The 18619-nt window shown below is 38.1% G+C and overlaps 1 protein-coding gene across 5 annotated transcripts in view; it reads left to right on the forward strand.

Annotated features, from left to right (window-relative positions):
* cnot2 (CCR4-NOT transcription complex, subunit 2) overlaps positions 1-18619 on the forward strand; it is a 144389-nt gene that overhangs the window by 94904 nt on the left and 30866 nt on the right. For all 5 annotated transcript variants that reach the window (XM_060839734.1, XM_060839735.1, XM_060839737.1 and 2 more), the window contains 2 exons: positions 743-822; positions 2205-2330. In XM_060839734.1, coding sequence (XP_060695717.1) covers positions 743-822; positions 2205-2330 — 206 coding nt within the window. The remainder of the gene's footprint in view (positions 1-742; positions 823-2204; positions 2331-18619) is intronic.

Raw genomic sequence — 18619 nt, forward strand, 5'->3', positions numbered from 1 at the left:
TCTTGGTCTTTAAATATCCACAAGTTGCATCTTTTCAAACATGAACTCCATCTCACCAGATAGCTGCTTGATATGTAAAACACAAGAGCTTTCCTTTTTGTCTGTTTTCCGTAGCTGCCCCCGTTTTTGGTCTTCTCCCTAAATCTGTTTGTCTGACTGAGTCACTGTGTATAGCATGAACAGCTGTCACTCTATAGTGTCTAGGTGTTAAAACCTGCTCCATATGTTAAATAGAATTTGACCTGTGCCCTGCCTAATGATAATTAGGTCATATGGACAAGTTTTGTTGGAGGCCACATCCCCTGCCTAAATTACTCTGTTTTACCTTAAAACAAAGGAGACATTTTGAAATAATTATATGTATAAAGTCCAATGGTCTTAATTTCATAGAAAACAAGACAAATACAGAGTTAGGATCCAATTCCATTCACTTGAACCAATGAAAGATGATGAGTAGAAAAACATTGAGTAGGGATGCAGAGAGTTATTTTTTGTAGCCTTTGTGAACTTACCAGTAATTTAACTAATGAAAATATGTAAATTTGTGTGTCCGCTCATTTTACATGGTATTATGAAAATATTCAGCCAGTATTCAGTCTTTAATCATTTCATTATATTTCTCATCTTCAAAAATCGTATACTAAAATTGATTCCTGTTTCAACTAAATCAGCTATATTTCAGTACCAAAATGGTATGGAAAGTAACGTATTTTTATTTTAATAATTGACTTTTGTTTTGCAGTATGTCCGGTTTTGGGATGAACAGGAATCAGGCTTTTGGGATTAATAATTCACTTTCAAGTAACATTTTCAATGGCACAGGTACAGTTTTTATCTTTTTAGTTTCATTGCCAAAATTTTGCTTTTCAGTAGGCCTTGTTTTAGTCTTCCAGGTGTCCGTCACGTTCCTCCTCATCTGAGCAGATCCAGTGTATGTGTCAGGCTTGTCCATAGGGGATAGCTGTTTTAATATGTTTTGGGTGGAAGCTGGAGAAGTGTAGCATTGTGAGGTTGTCTGTGGGTTTGCAGTAGAGTGTGGTGCTGAGGTGTCCATCCTTGATGGAGATGCATGTGTCCAAGAATGAGACAGAGAGTCGAGAGTAGTCCATGGTGAGTTTGATGGTGGGATGAAACTTGTTGATGTCATTGTGTAGTTTTATCAGTGACTGCTCGCCATGGGTCCAGAGGATGACCACCTGATGAAGAAGCGACGCTCCGAAAGCTCGTGTGCTTCCAGTTAAACCTGTTGGACCATAACCTGGTGTTGTGATTTTTAACTTTGTTTTTGACTCCTATATAGGAATAGGTTTAATTGAATTACACTTTTAAATTCCATGAATTAGTACACAAACAATAATTTGTGGTGGTTAATTATAGGACATGTAATTCTGGAATGCTGCAAATGACCATTAGCTATGTAATTTCATATCTTGATCTTCGTGTTGCAAAATTATTCAAAAATTTTCTAGATTTGTGTTTTCCACTGGTGAAATAGGGGCAAGAAGGCAAAAATTTGAGGTGGTTATAGCTCTCGCTGTTAAGGGTTTCTTAAGTATGTGTGATGACATACCAATCCATTCTTAAATGAATATTAGGCCTCTTGCATGTACTTACTACTGATTTAATGCCTATTTAAATACTTGCCCTCCTAAATTGGTCAAAAACTGAGGAGAGAACATGCCAGACATACTTCATTTTGTTTTTCTGTGGTTGAACCAACAGAAAATGAGTGTTTCTTCTTTGCAACTTTTATTAATGTGAGTCTTTACCCATGCTTGATCATGGTGCGTAACCAATAAATTATCTATTATAATTAGAGACGCTTAGTTATAGTGAAGGAATGGGTCAAATTACAGTTGCATGTAAATTTTATGGATTTTTGTAAGTGATTGGAATCCACAGATTGGTTAATTTCCATGTGACAACTGAAGCCAGTAGCCTTAATAGTTGCTGCCATATGCATCTTCATCAATACACTGACTAGTATTGTGGCTGTGCCTGCCATCAAGTCTAGTTTTAATTTGTTTCAATGCATTTTAGGCTATGAGTGGTGCACCAATATTATTTGTATTTAAAGCATGCTGCACTAAGATAAATGTGATTAGGTATATTTAAAACAAGACTTTTTGAGATCTTTTAGTTAACCTGTGAACCTTTCACTTCTTTTAAATCAATTCTGTTGAATTTGTTTTGTGTTTTTTTAGATGGAAGTGAAAATGTTACAGGGTTAGATCTCTCAGAATTTCCAGTACTAGCAGATAGAACCAGAAGGGAAGGAAGTGGCAATCCCACCCCACTAATAAATCCATTGGCAGGAAGGACTCCTTATGGTAAGAAATGTTTTTTTTAATTCTGAGTTTTATTTTTACTGCTTTAAAAAGGGAGTCTTGCATACCATATCCCATTTAATCCGAACTTCTAAACTATTAGTAAATGCGCTGAAATGTCTCAATGATTTATATGGGGGGGGGGGAATAAAAGCCCCAGATTCATTCCCAGATCTGTGACTGGTTTGACCAAGTTTATATAGATAAGAAGGAGTGATGGTCCAATTACCTCCTGTAACCTAAACCAACAAAAGACAATTTTGGCAGGATTCTTGCTCCTGAGGATATTCAACTAAAATTAGAGCTGTACATCTCCTGATTCCTGTGATGTACTGTTGATCCATGTCGAGGGACCAAGAGAATTCTAGTTTTAATCCATGATCTATACTAAATTTGTTGATTTTTGACCAGATAGTAAAGAAGATTATAAAAGCAAACCCAGTAGCATTGTGCTGAGGAGGAGAGAGTCTGGGTTGAGACATTCACAACTGATCATTATCTAATCTTTCATTCTTCTGAGCGTTGATGCAGTGTGAGCCAGAAATGGGTTCTATTTTGATTTTTGTATTGTTAAGTAAATCTACAGTAACCTCCACATGAAAAATTGCTCAGCAAGGTACCCAAAGGCTATCAATATCTGTGGATTTGTACCTCTGCTTGTGTTGTAAAGAAGTAATGGAAAAAACACTGGTCTTTCCTGACCAGAAGCTTTTACAATGAAAATGCTCTTCAGCTATTACCAATGACATTGTAGAACCAGCTAGTTTTGGATACAACCTAACAATTCAGGGTTTTTCATTTTATTCCACAGCTATGGAAAAAGTGTGTAGGCTTTGCTATTCCTCAGTTTACAAAACCAAAGTAAAGAGTTTGGAACCTGGTGACTTAGTGATGCTGGTCTGTGCCTGTTGGGGAGAAAGAAGTATTTGGTTGTCTAAGGATTATTATTTAACATTACATTATTGTTGTTGATGACCTATCGTCTGAAGGTTTATAAAGTAATGGAAGAAGTGATGCATCTGAAATGAGGTGCCGTCTCGGTGATTCTTCAGCACAGGATTACGTTTGTGCCAGAACTAAAGCAGCATGATATGGCCAGAGCTGAGTGATTAAACAAGTAACATACCAGGACTTTAGCACTCTTAGGAGAAAGTGAGGACTGCAGATGCTGGAGATCAGAGCTGAAAATGTGTTGCTGGAAAGGTGCAGCAGGTCAGGCAGCATCCAAGGAACAGGAGAATCGACGTTTCGGGCATGAAGAAGGGCTCATGCCCGAAACGTCGATTCTCCTGCTCCTTGGATGCTGCCTGACCTGCTGCGCCTTTCCAGCAACACATTTTCAGCTTTAACACTCTTAACCATGAGTAGCGAAATATTAAGCATTCAAATGGAAAGAGATGATGGTGTTGTCGAGCACATGATTACAGAAGACCAGACTGATTCATTTCTAAATATTTTCAGTACAAGTATCAAATGGATGATCCTTTTTCTCCACCACCTGTGATCTTCGCAATCACATCTAAGAGGGTTTTTGCCCAAAATGTCGATTTTCCTGCTCCTCGGATGCTGCCTGACCTGCTCTGCTTTTCCAGCATTACACACTCTACTTTAGGAGTCTTCAGTCAGTTTAGTTTGTTCCATCTAATATCCAGAAGCAATCGACTACATCATGCACATTAACACTTATGGGGCTTGACAACACAACACCATTATCAAGTCCTTTGCCATCAACATAGGTGTCACTGTTGACCAAGCAATCAACTGAATGAGTTAACTAAATGCCTACTACACTACGTTACCAGCTAATTATTGTGCAGAGTTTCACCTTAATGGCAAACTAGATTCATAGAGATGTACAGTACAGAAACAGACCCTTTGGTCCAATTCGTCCATGTTGACCAGATATCCTAACCTAATCTAGTCCCATCTGCCAGCATCTACCTATCTAGATGCCTTTTAAATGTCATAATTGTACCAGCCTCCACCACTTCCTCTGGCAACTCATTCCTGATACACCACCCTCTGCATGAAAATGTTGCCCCTTAGGTCTGTTTTAGAACTCACCCCCTCCGACCTAAACTATTACCCTCTAGTTATGGTTTACCTTACCCTAGGGAAAATATCTTGTCTATTTACCCTATCCATGCCCCTCATGATTTTAGAAATGTCTATAAGGTCATTCCTCAGCCTTGGACTCTCTAAACTGTCCACCATGTAGAAGGCACAAGTCAGGATTATGATGAAACACTCTCCATCAGACTGGATAGGTGCAGTTCATAAACAGTTCCTGATGAAGGGCTTATGCTCGAAACGTCGAATTCTCTATTCCTGAGATGCTGCCTGGCCTGCTGTGCTTTGACCAGCAACACATTTGCAGCAGTTCATAAACACTCAAAGAAACTATGCAAAGCAATTTTTTTTTATTATCTAGGATTTTGACTCCACTATAGTGAAGGCATAGAAATATAGTTCCAAGTTATAAGGTTTGTGCCTTAGAAGAGATCTTGCAGCTGGAGGTATTCCTGTCTGTCTGTTGTCCTGTCTTCAGTGGTGACGGTCACAAGTTTGGGACACTTTGTTAAAGGAGCCTCGGCAAATTGCTGAGCACTGTTAGTGGAGGGAATGAATGTTTACCATGGATTTTAGAATGCTGATCAGGGATGCTGTTTTGCATTGAATGCTGTTGATCATCTTGAGTTGTTAGAAGAGGACTCATGAAGGCACTTAGAGAGTATTATATAACACTCTTGACTTGTGCCTTGTAGATGGTGAACATATCTCAGTGGGATAGGAAGTGAATTAGAACTCATCTCCTCTTGCCCAAAGTCTTCCCCTTTCTAAAGGATAAGGTCAGCAAGTACATGCAAACATACCACCTTCCAATTTATTCATCCTCTTGACTTGGATGTATTTTGCCAATGCCAAAAATCCAGAAACGTTCTACTTAAGAATGTTGCAGTGCATTTTAATAATTTGGATGACACTGGTTCAAGAAGATTGTTCATCACCTACTTGAAGCATTAGGAGTGGATACTATTTGCTAGCTTTGCCAGTGTGACTCATTTCTCAACAATAAATAATCATTTTAAAAGTTAAGGATTTGGTGAGTCCATAGCCTGGATTTTATGCACTCTATCGATGGGTTTGAAAAGAGATGGAGCATGTAAATTCCAGCAGGTGGCCATCCAAGCCCCAAATTTTGCAGAGCTTATCCTTGTGCATATTAAGGCCCTTAAGTAGCCAATTATTGGCCACTTACCTTTTTTTAAAAAATTATTTTATTTATTCTTCCATGGAATGTAAATGTTGCTGGCAAGGCCCAGTATTTCTTATCCATTTCTAATTGCCTTTGAACTCAGAGGCTAAGCGAAGTCATAACATTGCTGTTGGTATGAAGTCCCATGCAGGCCAGCCCAGGTAAGGGCAGCAGATTCCCTTCCTTCAAGGACAGTAATGAAAAAGATATATTTTTACAATAAATAATGATTACAAGACTGAGACTAGCTTTCAATTCCATATTTTGTTACCTAAATTCAAGCTTCCCCCATCTGTCATGTTGGGAATTAAGTCTGTGGTCTCTCAACATTAGGCTGGGCCTTTGGGTACTCAACCATTGATTTTATCAGTATGTCACATCATTCCATCCCAATTAATCTTATACCCGCAGGCAGGGGAAGACGATCATTGTGTGGGAAGCCTGCAAGCTTTGGCTACACGTGCTGGTGTTAGGAAAAGGTGGGAACCTCCCTTATAGAACTCTTTGGGCCCACTGGAGGAACACTACCCATTTGGCCAAACCCATGTTTTTATCCTCATCCTACCTCTTGAACCTGCCTTATAACCCAGGCTTACCTAGTATCCTAGATCTGCCTGTAGCCCCAGATCTTGATTGGTGCTACTGGGATAGAGAGTTGTCGGCCATGAGATTGCCTAGTCTCTTTGGGGCTTCTTTCTAGGATTAGATTGCTTTGATGCAGCTATTGTGATTATGGGTATGTTTCCATCAGAGTATTTAAACCCAAGATGCGTGGACCATGGCAATCTGTAAAATCCAACCCAACATGTGGAATCTAACTGAACTCTTCACTGCCCTAAAGTACTTTGATTTCTGAAAGGCCCCAAGTATTGTTGCTTTGTTTGTTTACATCATTAGGTTCTGGAACTCTTCTAGTCATTTTGCCTCCATGATATGATTGGCATTTACTAGTTAAAAACTATTTTAAAACATCAGTTACAAATTAGATAGAGTGATAGAGATGTACAGCATGGAAACAGACTCTTCGGTCCAACCCGTCCATGCCGACCAGATATCCCAACCCAATCTAATCCCATCTGACCCATATCCCTCCAAACCCTTCTTATTTCTATACCCATCCAAATGCCTCCTAAATGTTGCAATTGTAGTAGCCTCCACCATTCCTCTGGCCACTCATTCCATACTCGTACTACCGTCTATGTGAAATAGTTGCCCCTTAGGTCTCTTTTATATCTTTTCTCTCTCACCCTAAGCCTATGCCCTCCAGTTCTGGACTCCCCGACCCCACGGAATTTGCCTATTTACACTATCCATGCCCCTCATAATTTTGTAAACCTCTATGAGGTCACCCCTTAACCTCCGAAGCTTCAGGGAAAACAGCCCCAGCCTGTTCAGCCTCTCTCTATAGCTCAAATCTTCCAACCCTGGCAACATCCTTGTAAATCTTTTCTGCACCCTTTCAAGTTTCACAACATCTTTCCGATAGGAAGGAGACCAGAATTGCGCACAGTATTCCAACAGTGGCCTAACCAATGTCCTGTACAGCCGCAACATGACCTCCCAACTCCTGTACTCCGTATTCTGACCAATAAAAGAAAGCATAGCAAACGCCTTCTTCACTATCCTATCTCGCTGTGACTCCATTTTCAAGGAGCAATGAGCCTGCACTCCAAGGTCTCTTTGTTCAGCAACACTCCAGGACCTTACCATTAAGTGTATATTGATTTATCTTTTTACAAAACCTTTGTTTTTTGGTAGAAATGCTAATAGCAAGACTCCCAGTTTAAAGAGTGCCATCATGAATGTGTTGAATAATGTCCCCTCTAGCTGTGCGGGTGCACAACCATGCAGCAGTTTGGAATGGAGTGCATGGTGCAACAAATGAACCAATTTTATTTTTAAATATTTAAAGTGTTAAGAATTCTAGGACTAAAACTGCAACATTGTACACACAATATTTTTCTATTGAGTGTTAAATCAGCGAATTGAGACTTTTGAGGTGGTGATACATGATCTTCTCCAGTTGGTACTTGACAGTTATTTTGTTTTTATTACTAACACAGTTCCCTGACAAATTGTTTCTGATCCATATGAAGAGAAACAGATGGCCCACCAAGGGGACAGATTTGTACCATTCTCCGGGCAAATAGCAAAACCTGACTGTTTGATCAGGACAGCCATTTTTGAATGTGATTCCCCTTTCAAATGTGTGTAATATCAAATAAAAGGAATTGTATTACTAGCCATGTTCTGTCAATCACCACCAAAGACATAGAAAATCAATAGGAGAGATGAATAATCTAGTGCTTCCAATCTTGACAAGGTGTGGATTTTATTTTTATTCTGTAATTGGGATCTATTTATGGACTTGTGGAGCAATATAAATTTCTTCAAGGAATTGTTCAAAATAACCAATGTGTCTATGGTCTTATAGCACAATGTCCATGAGGCTGACTAGTATTCAACATTTGCAGCATGTTGTCAAATGGGGAGTACCGCAGGAAATTGACCTTGCTTTTATATTGGAGACAAATGTTATAATTGCAGAATGTTATTTTAGCATTCCTTTTCTGAGGTCAAGGCTTTTCCAAAAGCCCCATCAGCAAATAAGTTCACATATTTACCTCCGAGGCTTATTTATGTCTCTTTGTTGGTCAGTTCGATCACCGAAGGTTGTTCACAGTTATGTGTGAGGTAACGATATCCAAAAGTTCAAACTTTCACCTTGGAGTCAGTAAGGCATATTTGTACAGTTCTGAAGGTAACCATATGCTTCAGTCAGGCTTCTATACAGAATAATTTATAAGATTAATTTCTAGATTAATTTCATGGTTTTGCAGTTCAGCATAGGGTTAGTGATAGTATTCACATCTCTGACTTGATTATGGATACAAGTTCCGATCCAAAGACTTCACTGCTGAATCCATTTGGCAATTTTATTGCATGATTGAGAGGATGCTGCATTTTTGTAGGGGCTGACTTTTGGATGCAGTATATTGGCCTCATCTGGACCCTCTCCTTATTCTCAGAAGAGCCATTGACACAATTCAAATAGGGGTGTTTTCCCCTTGTCCAATTAATGGTTGTCCGAGAAACATTTTCTGAGACAGATTAATTTTTCATATAGTGCACTGCAGTTTTATGTGAGATCTTGTGTGAAATTGGCTGCTGCATTTCTTTAAATTGCAATAGTAACTGAGATGATAGTGAAGAGCTTACCCTAGTTGCCAATCTTACGTTGTGAAGGCATCCAGTTAATTACAAATGCATTTTTTCTTTCTTGAAAATTAGTTTCACATCTTTATGCCATGTAACTTATAGCGTTATAATTCCAGAAGTCCAGAACTTCAGAATGTGAATATGTTTACTCTATTTAAGTTTGTCCATGTGTTGTATATACCTAAACCTTGATAGGAGTGTTCTGAATAATTTTCTGAAATTTTTACAATGGTGAGCATCAGAAATAACTAATTTTAGATATGACTGGAAGTGCAGGTGTTGGACCGGGGTGGACAAGGTTAAACATCACACATCAGGTTGTAGTCCAACATGTTTAATTGGGAGCACTAGCTTTTAGAGTGCCACCTGATGGAATAGTGCTCCGAAAGCTAGTGCTTCGAAACAAACCTGTTGGACTATAACTTGGTGTTGTGTGATTTTTAATTTTAGATAAGATATTGTAGCAACATGTTTGCCTCACTTTTGGTTTAGAATTCTATGATACTTCACTGGCCTTTCTACTTCAACAGACAATAGCTTGATATTGCAAGTGATCTATCAATGCATATTTTCTAGCTTCAATCTGAGTAGTCAGTCATTTAACAAGCCATGCTATGGTAGCCAAGTAAAGCAGCAAACTGGGGGACAGAAACTTCTGCGTCCTGTGAAAGGATAAATTTGACATGCAAACCGAAGTAATCAAGAACCATATTTTAATGAGATTCAGATGCTAACAAAGAAAAGCAGATGGTGAGCTTTCTCCGTAGGAATGCTGCAATACTTCACAGGTGACTATCACATTAAGTTGTGTCCTTAAATTTTTTGTACTTGTCAATTCACTACCAAGAAGAATAAGGATGGCAAGGGATTATTTGTAATTATTCTTATTTTCCAAACAAAAAAATGTCGTCTGTCTTTCCAACAGCAGTCTCACCCCCACCCCAGACTTGATCAAAGTTGCATTTTTTTCTCTTTTCTTCACTTCCACCTGCCATAGCCAGTTTCTGTCACATCCTCAGTTAACAAAAGAGATGAATGTTGTTTAAACCATAGAGTTCTTACATTTTTAAGTTTTATAGATAGTGAAGTAAATAGTTTGCAAATATCTAAGTTAGGATGTATCTAAGTTTAATACCATTAGCTACTTGTAATTTTTTATGAAGAAACATGACATTCAAAAAATATAAATGAAGTTCAGGGACTGAGAAACTATTTAGTAATAATAATACATTTAGCATGCAGTTAAGTCCATTTACACATCATGAAAGTTTTCCATTGGTTTTTAGGCAAGTCTGTGGCTAAGTGGAAGTTTTCATCAAGTCATTGATTTCCATTTGATCGAAGTTGGAGGATCTTAATTGTATGCCAACTAGAAAATCACTGACAGCAATCTCTGGATTTCAGTATTTAACTGAATATGTGCAGACTCCAGGGAAGCTATTGGTTTTAGAGTAATAGTAACAATGAACACTGACACTAGTATCATAAGACCCTGGCTTCTCATTTTCTGTGTTAAATTTCAGATGTATTTTTCATTATAATTATTAGAGTAGGTATCATGCTAGTTGCTATTAAAATGACAGGCACAAACCCTGTGCCCTAATGTGTTGAGAAGGCAGAAGATCCCTCATTGGTCATCTGCTGACATCCTGGCAAATTTTCGCTGGTAGGGGAAAGTTGAGGACTGCAGATACTGGAGATCAGAGCTGAAAATGTGTTACTGGAAAAGCGCAGCACATCAGGCCTGACCTGCTGCGCTTTTCCAGCAACACATTTTCCGCTCAAATTTTCATTGGTACTCAGATAACGCTATGTGAGCCTTCATTTTAACATATGAGAAGCAAAGTCGTATGGTTTGCCCCCAAAAGAAAGAAACATTATAGGAAGGTGGTGTTTTCTTTCCTCAGAGGGCTGTACAGTGTTTGCACAGAGAATGGCTCTGAACATATTATCATTCAAATTAAGTACAGCACATCTAAGAATTAACATTTTTTCAAACTCTGTTAAATTGTACTTCATGGATATATTGTTGAATGTAAGATGGAGTATTCTTACTCTTACCTGTTTACATGCATCTATGCCAATGAGCATTACTGTATATTTTGAATGCCATGCTATGTATGGCTTCTCCCAAACCTTCGCTAAACCCATTAAGTTGGCCAGTGATGTTGCCTAATTGCCACTCCAACTGAATTAAATGATTCATATCCATGTATGTCATGACTAATCCATGATGCTGTTTTTTCCAGTGGTCACTTTTGCTCAATTTATTACATTATTTGCAAAATAATCATGAGTGCTCCTAGGATTTTAGAATAAGTGAGAGAGAATGCTTTAAATGTGTCAATTTTCTATTTGGCTGCCAAATGAAGTTCATTATTGTACAATTAGTATACTTGTGCATGTCAGGGTGTACTTCAAATTCAAGTCTGAAGCAAAATATCACGTGGTAATGGATGAGGGCTTGATACTCAGTAATGGCACAGCTAGTTTATGATGCAATTTTGGTACCTGTGTGAAAGAAATATTGTACACATTAGTTTCACTTTTAAATGAAATTAGCTAGTTTTGATAAAGCTAGTTTTATTGGGAAAATCATTTCTTTTTCTAGCATTGCATCAGGTTGTTGAGAAATTATATTTCCTGTATATTTCATCTTCTCTAATGGACATATTGAGGAGGAATGGTTAGGAAGTTAGCATTGACACCAAAATTGGCGGTGTGGTGGACAGTGAAAAAGGTTATCTCGGGACAACAGGACCTTGATCAGATGGGCCAGTGGGCCTAAGATTGGATTTATCAAATTGCATTAAGAACATTCATAGTCCTTCAAGTCCTATTGTAGTTCCTGAAAGATGACTTCAGACAATGATTCCACTCATCCTGCTATTACGAAAGAACTGAGCAACATGCTCTTGATTGCCGTTATTATTTCTTCTTTGTTCTAAAGTCTTTGAATAAAGAATCAGTGGCAACAATCCCTCTTTAATTTCGTTCTTTTAATCACTTCACCATCTGTGATTGATTTCTTGTTCCAGAAAATGGTAAATGCGAAATGTTGTTTCAGTGCTGGCCTTGTCTTTTGCTGCTTATTTAGAAAAATAAAATTACTGTTGAGCTTTCAAAATTTTGTTCAAAGCATTGTTGAGGGTCTGGAGTCACATGTGGTTCAGTCCAGGTAAGGGTAACCGATTTCTTTCCCTAAAGGGCGTTAGTGCACCAGATTAATTTCTCCTGACAATTGGCAGTGGTTTCATGGTCATTGTTAGAATCTAGAAGCTGGGTTGCTAGAACGTTACTTGGCTGCCTGGATTAATAGTCTGGTGATAATACCTCAAGGTTATCCCTTCCCAATTGTGAGCAGAAATACACTTTTCCATTCTGTGTAGAATTTGTACATTTTTGATTTCTTTTTGGTGATCCAGGTCCCTTACTCATTATTACTTGATCTTGGAATTTGTGACATCATTGTGCTACTGGTAGGCCTTTCGACCTGTGCCTCTGGAACATTGAGTGTTGGAACATGGAGGTCACTGCTATGGCTGTACTTTGTTTCTGGCCCCTGGTCAACAAATGTTGCTCTGATATTGGATGTGGGTGTGTCACATTCCCCACATTTGTTTTTCTTGCATACACCTATTAAATATGTAACTGAAGGAAAAAACACTAGGTCTACAGAGAATGAGGAGCAGGGCTAGCTGGCTACTCTTGTAGAGGGTCTGCATGTATATGATGGACTGCATAGCCTCCCGTGTTTCTATTTCTGTAAATACTGGCTTCAAACAACAGCTCCTCATACAACTCTTGTACTTTGATTGGCATTGCCATCATAAAACTAACTTCACCCCATAATGTTAGTCCACCTGACCAAACTGAAATACAATGCACCATACTGGCATGTAAAGCCTGTCAAGAATATGCACTTGTCTCTGGCTGCATGGCGTCCAGAAGCAAAGTCACGCAGTGACATGACAGTTGATATATGTGGTGAAGAAATCTGGGCATGCAGTGAAATCGACTGTCTGAATCTCTGCAATTAGCCAGTCAATCGCAATCTGAATGTTGGAGACCACAACGATAATACACAAAGTTACCCCTGTATTTCTTGACTGGTTATAAACCAGCTATATTTATTATTAATTCTCGTTTGATTCTAGCCTTCAAAATACTGCATCGCTGAAAATATCACCATTTCACAGTAGCTACTAAGATTCTATTTTTCAGGTAAACACAAACTTTAGTCACACTTTGCAGAAAAGTTTCAATTTAAAGCATGGCTTTGATCATAGAAGGAGATCCCAGGACAAAATGGAGAGCAAGGAAAGGCATGAACTGATTTGAATCAAAAAATACAATGTACATGTTTCCCAAAGGGTAAGGATGAAAACTGTCACAAGGACAGCCAGAATGCATACCGTAGCAGATGGGAACCAAAAAGATGGGGGAAAAATAGACAAAAGAACCTTCTGTTTGGAGAACACCAAGACTTAAGCTTTAAATTAGAGCAAGAACTTGAAAGAGTTATAACCTCTTGACTATGATCTGTGTCACATGCAAATTGGTATAAGGATAGACAGATTACGGAAATAAACCTTTGTCTGAAAATGTGGTATAGGAAAGAGGAGTTCTAGTTAATGAGACAGAAGGAAATGGTCCAGGGAGGGAAGGAAAAGATAAATAGAGTAATCACAATAAATTTAAACAAATAAATTTTGGGATCAAAGCTTCGCTCAAAAAGGTGGTATAAATAATGGATTAAAACAAACAAAATGAAAGAGCATAAAGTAAGTTAGAAACTGTGTGGTTGACACTCCAGGTATAGAGAAAATGAATCGATGTGATGTGATTTAATCAGGAGAGAACAATAAAACATGTGAGAAAAGCCTTATAAACTAAAAGACTTGAGAGTTGTGACCCAAAAAAATTCTTTACAGAAATAGGAGTGTGTGAGGAATAAAGATTTGCAGACACACATTCAACTTGGAGGATGTGACATTGCTGAAACATGGCTGCAAGACAGTAAGGGTTAGAAACTTCACAGATCAGATTATAAAGTCTACAGGAAGAATAGAGACAATAGTGGAGGGGTAGGTGTAGCCTTCGTTATTAAGGATCAAATCATTTCGTAATAAGGGAAGTTGGAAGGAAAGTTATGCAAACTTTTCTTTTGCATTCATTTGAAACAAAGGGATAGGCTTAGCTTTTACACCACATAATTTAAAAGAATACAGCAGGATATTTACAAGGATAAAGATTTGTGGAAACTGACCAGAAGAATAGACTCCATCCTATCCAGAAATTTTAAATGGGCCTTGGTATTGGGTTAACACTTGGATTAAAGCAGTATACTTACCGGAAAATCTACACGGATTGATTGAATTTCAAATGGCATATTAGGGGAATAAGAATGTTCCAATAGTCCAACATGCACCTTTATGATACATTTTAGCCCATTTTTTCAATTTCACCCTTCTGTTCTCTTGTTTTTCACTCTGTTGTTACTTGAACTCATTATACTGCTTGTTTTGATGATCTTTTAAGATAGTGTCATGTTGTTAAAGATTGTAGTTACTTTTCTTTGGTCTTCCAATGTTGAACCCTTTCTGCAGACCAGAGAATCAACTTCCAAATATCTTTAAGAGGTGTTGTATGCGTCATTATTAGAATGTGCATAGAAATAACCTGGAATGGCTCTCTGATATCTCATTACTGAGGAATGTAATTGGAAGAGATTAACATTTCAAGTGAAACATGCTGTTTATGTTCTGAGAAACAGCAATACTTGGCTGGCAAAAATAAGTCAGCTTCTCTGTCCACAGATACTTGCATTCCTGCTGATTATTTTCAGCTCTTTGTTTAAATTTTAGATTTCTAGAATCCACACTATTTTGGGTTTAATTGAGAATGGTAAGTAGTCAGGCTTTGCTAAGTGCCTCCACAAAAAAAAAATCAGGATTTTGGATCTTGGGAGCAAATCAGTGAACATTTTCTTTACAGTTTAAAATATTCCTTAGTAAAAGATTGCACACATTTGTCTACTTATTATAATCTGATAACATCCTAAAATTTGTAAGTCCAGTTAATTTTGAATAGTGACATGTAATCTTAGAATTTTCTTCTAACTTGTCTGTTTTCTGTATGATATCTTTGTATTTGATACATCAAACAGTTCTTGTCCCATATATCATTCCTTATGTGTCTTATATAAAGAAGCATTGATTTTATTTGTTGGTAATATTTTTCTAAATTTTGTTCTATTACAACCTCTTTTAGCTAGGAAGTGTTACAGTTGTACTTAGATCCAGGATTGGACAGAATTGGCACTGATTTACAAAATAGGAATCAAATTTACAAATGTACTGAAATTCTTTGAGGATGTAACTGGTAGACCCAGTGGATGTGGTTTATTTGGACTTTCAGGACGGTGTCAACAAAGTCTTACAGAAGTAATAAGTGTGTAAAATTAAAGCAATGGGATTGGGGTAGGTGTATTGAGATGGATAGAAAACTGGTTGGCAGATAAGACGAATGAATGGGTCTTTTTTTGAATGGCAGGCGGTAACTAGTGGGATGCTACAAAGATTAGTGCTAGGACCCCAGCTGTTCACAGTATATATTAGTGTTTTAGATGAGGGAACTGAATATAATATCTCCAAATTTGCAGATGAGACAAAGCTGGATGGGAGGGTGAACTTTGAGCAGGATGCACAGATGCTTCAGTGTAATTTGGACAAGCTGAGTGAGAGGGCATGTAAATCTGGATAGAGTGTAATGTAGATAACTGTGTGGTTATCCACTTTGGTAGCAAAAGCAAGCAGGACTGAAAGACCTGACATAGGAGAATGTGCAACGAGACCTGTGTGTCTTTGTACACTATTTGCTGAAGGTAAGCATGCAGGTGCAGCAGGCAGTGAAGAAAGGAAATATTGGCCTTCATTGCAAGAGAATTCAGGTGCAGCGAGATGTCTTGCTGCCATTGTACAGCGCCTTGGTGAGACCATTCATGGAATATTGTGTACATTTAGTCTCCTCCTCTGAGCAAGGTTATTTTTTTCTCTAGGAGAAAATGAGGGCCGCAGATGCTGGAGATCAGCATTGAAAAGGGTGGCATTGGAAAAGCACAGCAGGTCAGGTCAGGCAACATGGTTTTGCTGTTGAAGGGCTACAGCGAAGGTTTATGAGACTGGTAGATGCAAGAAGGATGTTCTGATAGCAGGTGAATCCAGAGTTGGAGGTACCAGTCTTAAGGATAAACTATTTAGGACTGGGGTAAGGAGAAATGGTTTCAGCTGGAGAGTGGTGAGCCCGTGGAATTTGATACCACATACCACAGGCCAAAATATCATATGATCTCAAGAAGGGAGTTAGATATCGCACTTGCGTCTAGAGGACATTGAGTTGGGCGATCACCATGATCGTAATGAATGGCAGAACAGCCTCAAAGGGACGAATAACCTAATGCTATTTCCTACGTTTGTATGTTAAGGCCCTGCCTTCTCAACCGTACTCGCTCATCTGAGGTGTGGCGACCCTCAGATTAAATACATCTCCAGTTGTGTCAGTGTAATGAGACAGCAGTTCTGTAATCTTTTGGGACTGTGCAATTTTACATCTGGGGGTCTGTTAGTTCAGTCGGTTGGATGGCTGGTTGGCAACACTGAGTGGCACCAACAGCGTTGATTTGATTCCTATGCTGACTAAGGTCACCGCAAAGGTCCTGCCTTCTTAACCTTGCCCCTTGAGGCATGGTGACCCTCCGGTTAAACTTGCTAGCAGTCATCTCTATTGAGGGAGCAGCCCTATGGTCCTCCTGGACACTAGCGACTTTTTATATTAAAATGACTGAAGCACAGTTTACCAGTAGTTCTATTAATTTAACTACTCTCTGATACGAACCATAAAATGTATTTGCAATTTCCTTTTACCAACCTTGAGAAGCAGTGATCCCCTGCCTGACACTGAGCTATATTGTATATAGGAACAGGAATAAGCCATTCAAACTGTCTTTCAAACCCATCATTCATCCATATCCCAAGATAGCCTTACTTTTAAACAAAAATTCAATTGAGTTCAGCTTTGTAGCTTTCAGTTAATCAGTATTCAGAATTTTTGAGGAGAGTGTTCCAGATTTCCATTGTTCCCTGATTCCATTCCAATCCTTGCACCAATAGGGAGTGCTGCACTGCCACCAATGGAGAAAATGTATATTTCAAACATGATCGAGCAGGCATTAGCAGTTTCATCTAGCATTTACCACTTGCCCCTGCCTTCCCTGTTCTCCAACTTCGCCTGACCTTTTGAGAACAGGTTCAGGGATTTGTGCCAAACATTCCTACTATTTCTGCATTTCATGGTTTAAAAGTAAAATGTTTCATCTTTCGATAGTAATTACTGTAATATTCATTCAGATGGTGTGAGCATGTTTCATAGTTTATCTCTGAAGATATCGGTAAATATGTGTCTGTATGTACAAAAGAATCCCTCAACAAATAGTTAATGTGTGTATCTCCAGCTTTTAAAACTAATTCCAAATGAGGAATGAGTTTCCAATATAAGTATGCTTAGGTGTTTGTTTTTAGTTGTCTGTTAAAGCACTGTTGGCACTTAATTACATGGAATATAATTTAGATTAAATTAGAAAGTGCTCAGAATTTATGTACATAAAAGCAAAGCATGATGAAATCATCCCAAATCATTAATTTCAAGTTCCATTCTTTTCCTATTTTCAGATTTTCTTAATCAAAATTCTAGTATCTGCATTGTGATGTGTAATCTTATGAGGTGTTTACTGTACAACAAGAAGTAGTGATGTTGTTAGAAGTAAAAAGATTTGAAACATTGTTGAAACTTAATTGGGAATGCATGGTTTGTGGCAAGCAGCAGAGTTAACCGAACATTGAGTGAGGACAAGTTTTATTGTATTTATATGTTACACATTTTCTTTTATGCTGCATTGTTTTCATCCCTCCTTTCCTCCATTCTTGACTATTATTTTGAATATATCTTTATATTTCTACATGTCAAGTTTATTTTTTCCCTTACTGATCTTTTCAGTATTTTCTATCCCCCACTGTCAGTAACACTGTTCCTCCTGTAGGTGAAATCTACGTATGAGAAATTAGCTGAAAGAGGCTGGACTTGTGCCAAATAAGACTGAGTGCATTAAAGACTGACATCAGTGCTTAATTGAAATGATTTTGATTAGTTTTGGATGTCTCAGCATTGTGCCTGAGATGTACTTAGTGAGATAATTTAACAGCCCAGTTACTGCTAAGCTACCTAAACAGAGTCCCCAAAGAGTTTAACGTAAGTTTAATATTGATGAAAAATATAGGATGAGTTAAAATGGACTTTATTAATCCATCGAACAGCAAAATTGCATTCAAAGATGTAAAACCTACCTGCTAAACTCTTAGTCACTGATCATCTTCACAGTGGCAGAATCAAGTGAGTATAGTGCACCTCATCAATGTCATGAGCTAGTTTCTATGTTCAATGAGTGAAAAACATTCTTAATAAGTAGGATCCAATAAACTAACAATTTTTATTATTGATATGTGTCTTTGAGTTCCTACTTTCAGAGACCAAACATTTCACTGTAGTTTGAACTTGATGATATATAAAATGCAATGATCATTTATTCTCATTCCTGTTTTAAAATGATTTCACAACTTGATACCATTTTGCTACAGTTTGCCACTAATAATGAATATTTTCAGTTCTGATATAAAAACATGAGAGCGCGGCAAGGTTATTCCCTGGATGTTATACATTGTGTTAGCTCACAGTAGGCAATGGAGTTGCATTGTGATTGACC

The sequence above is a fragment of the Hemiscyllium ocellatum genome, chromosome 19, assembly GCF_020745735.1.
Source record: "Hemiscyllium ocellatum isolate sHemOce1 chromosome 19, sHemOce1.pat.X.cur, whole genome shotgun sequence".
Classification (NCBI taxonomy): domain Eukaryota; kingdom Metazoa; phylum Chordata; class Chondrichthyes; order Orectolobiformes; family Hemiscylliidae; genus Hemiscyllium; species Hemiscyllium ocellatum.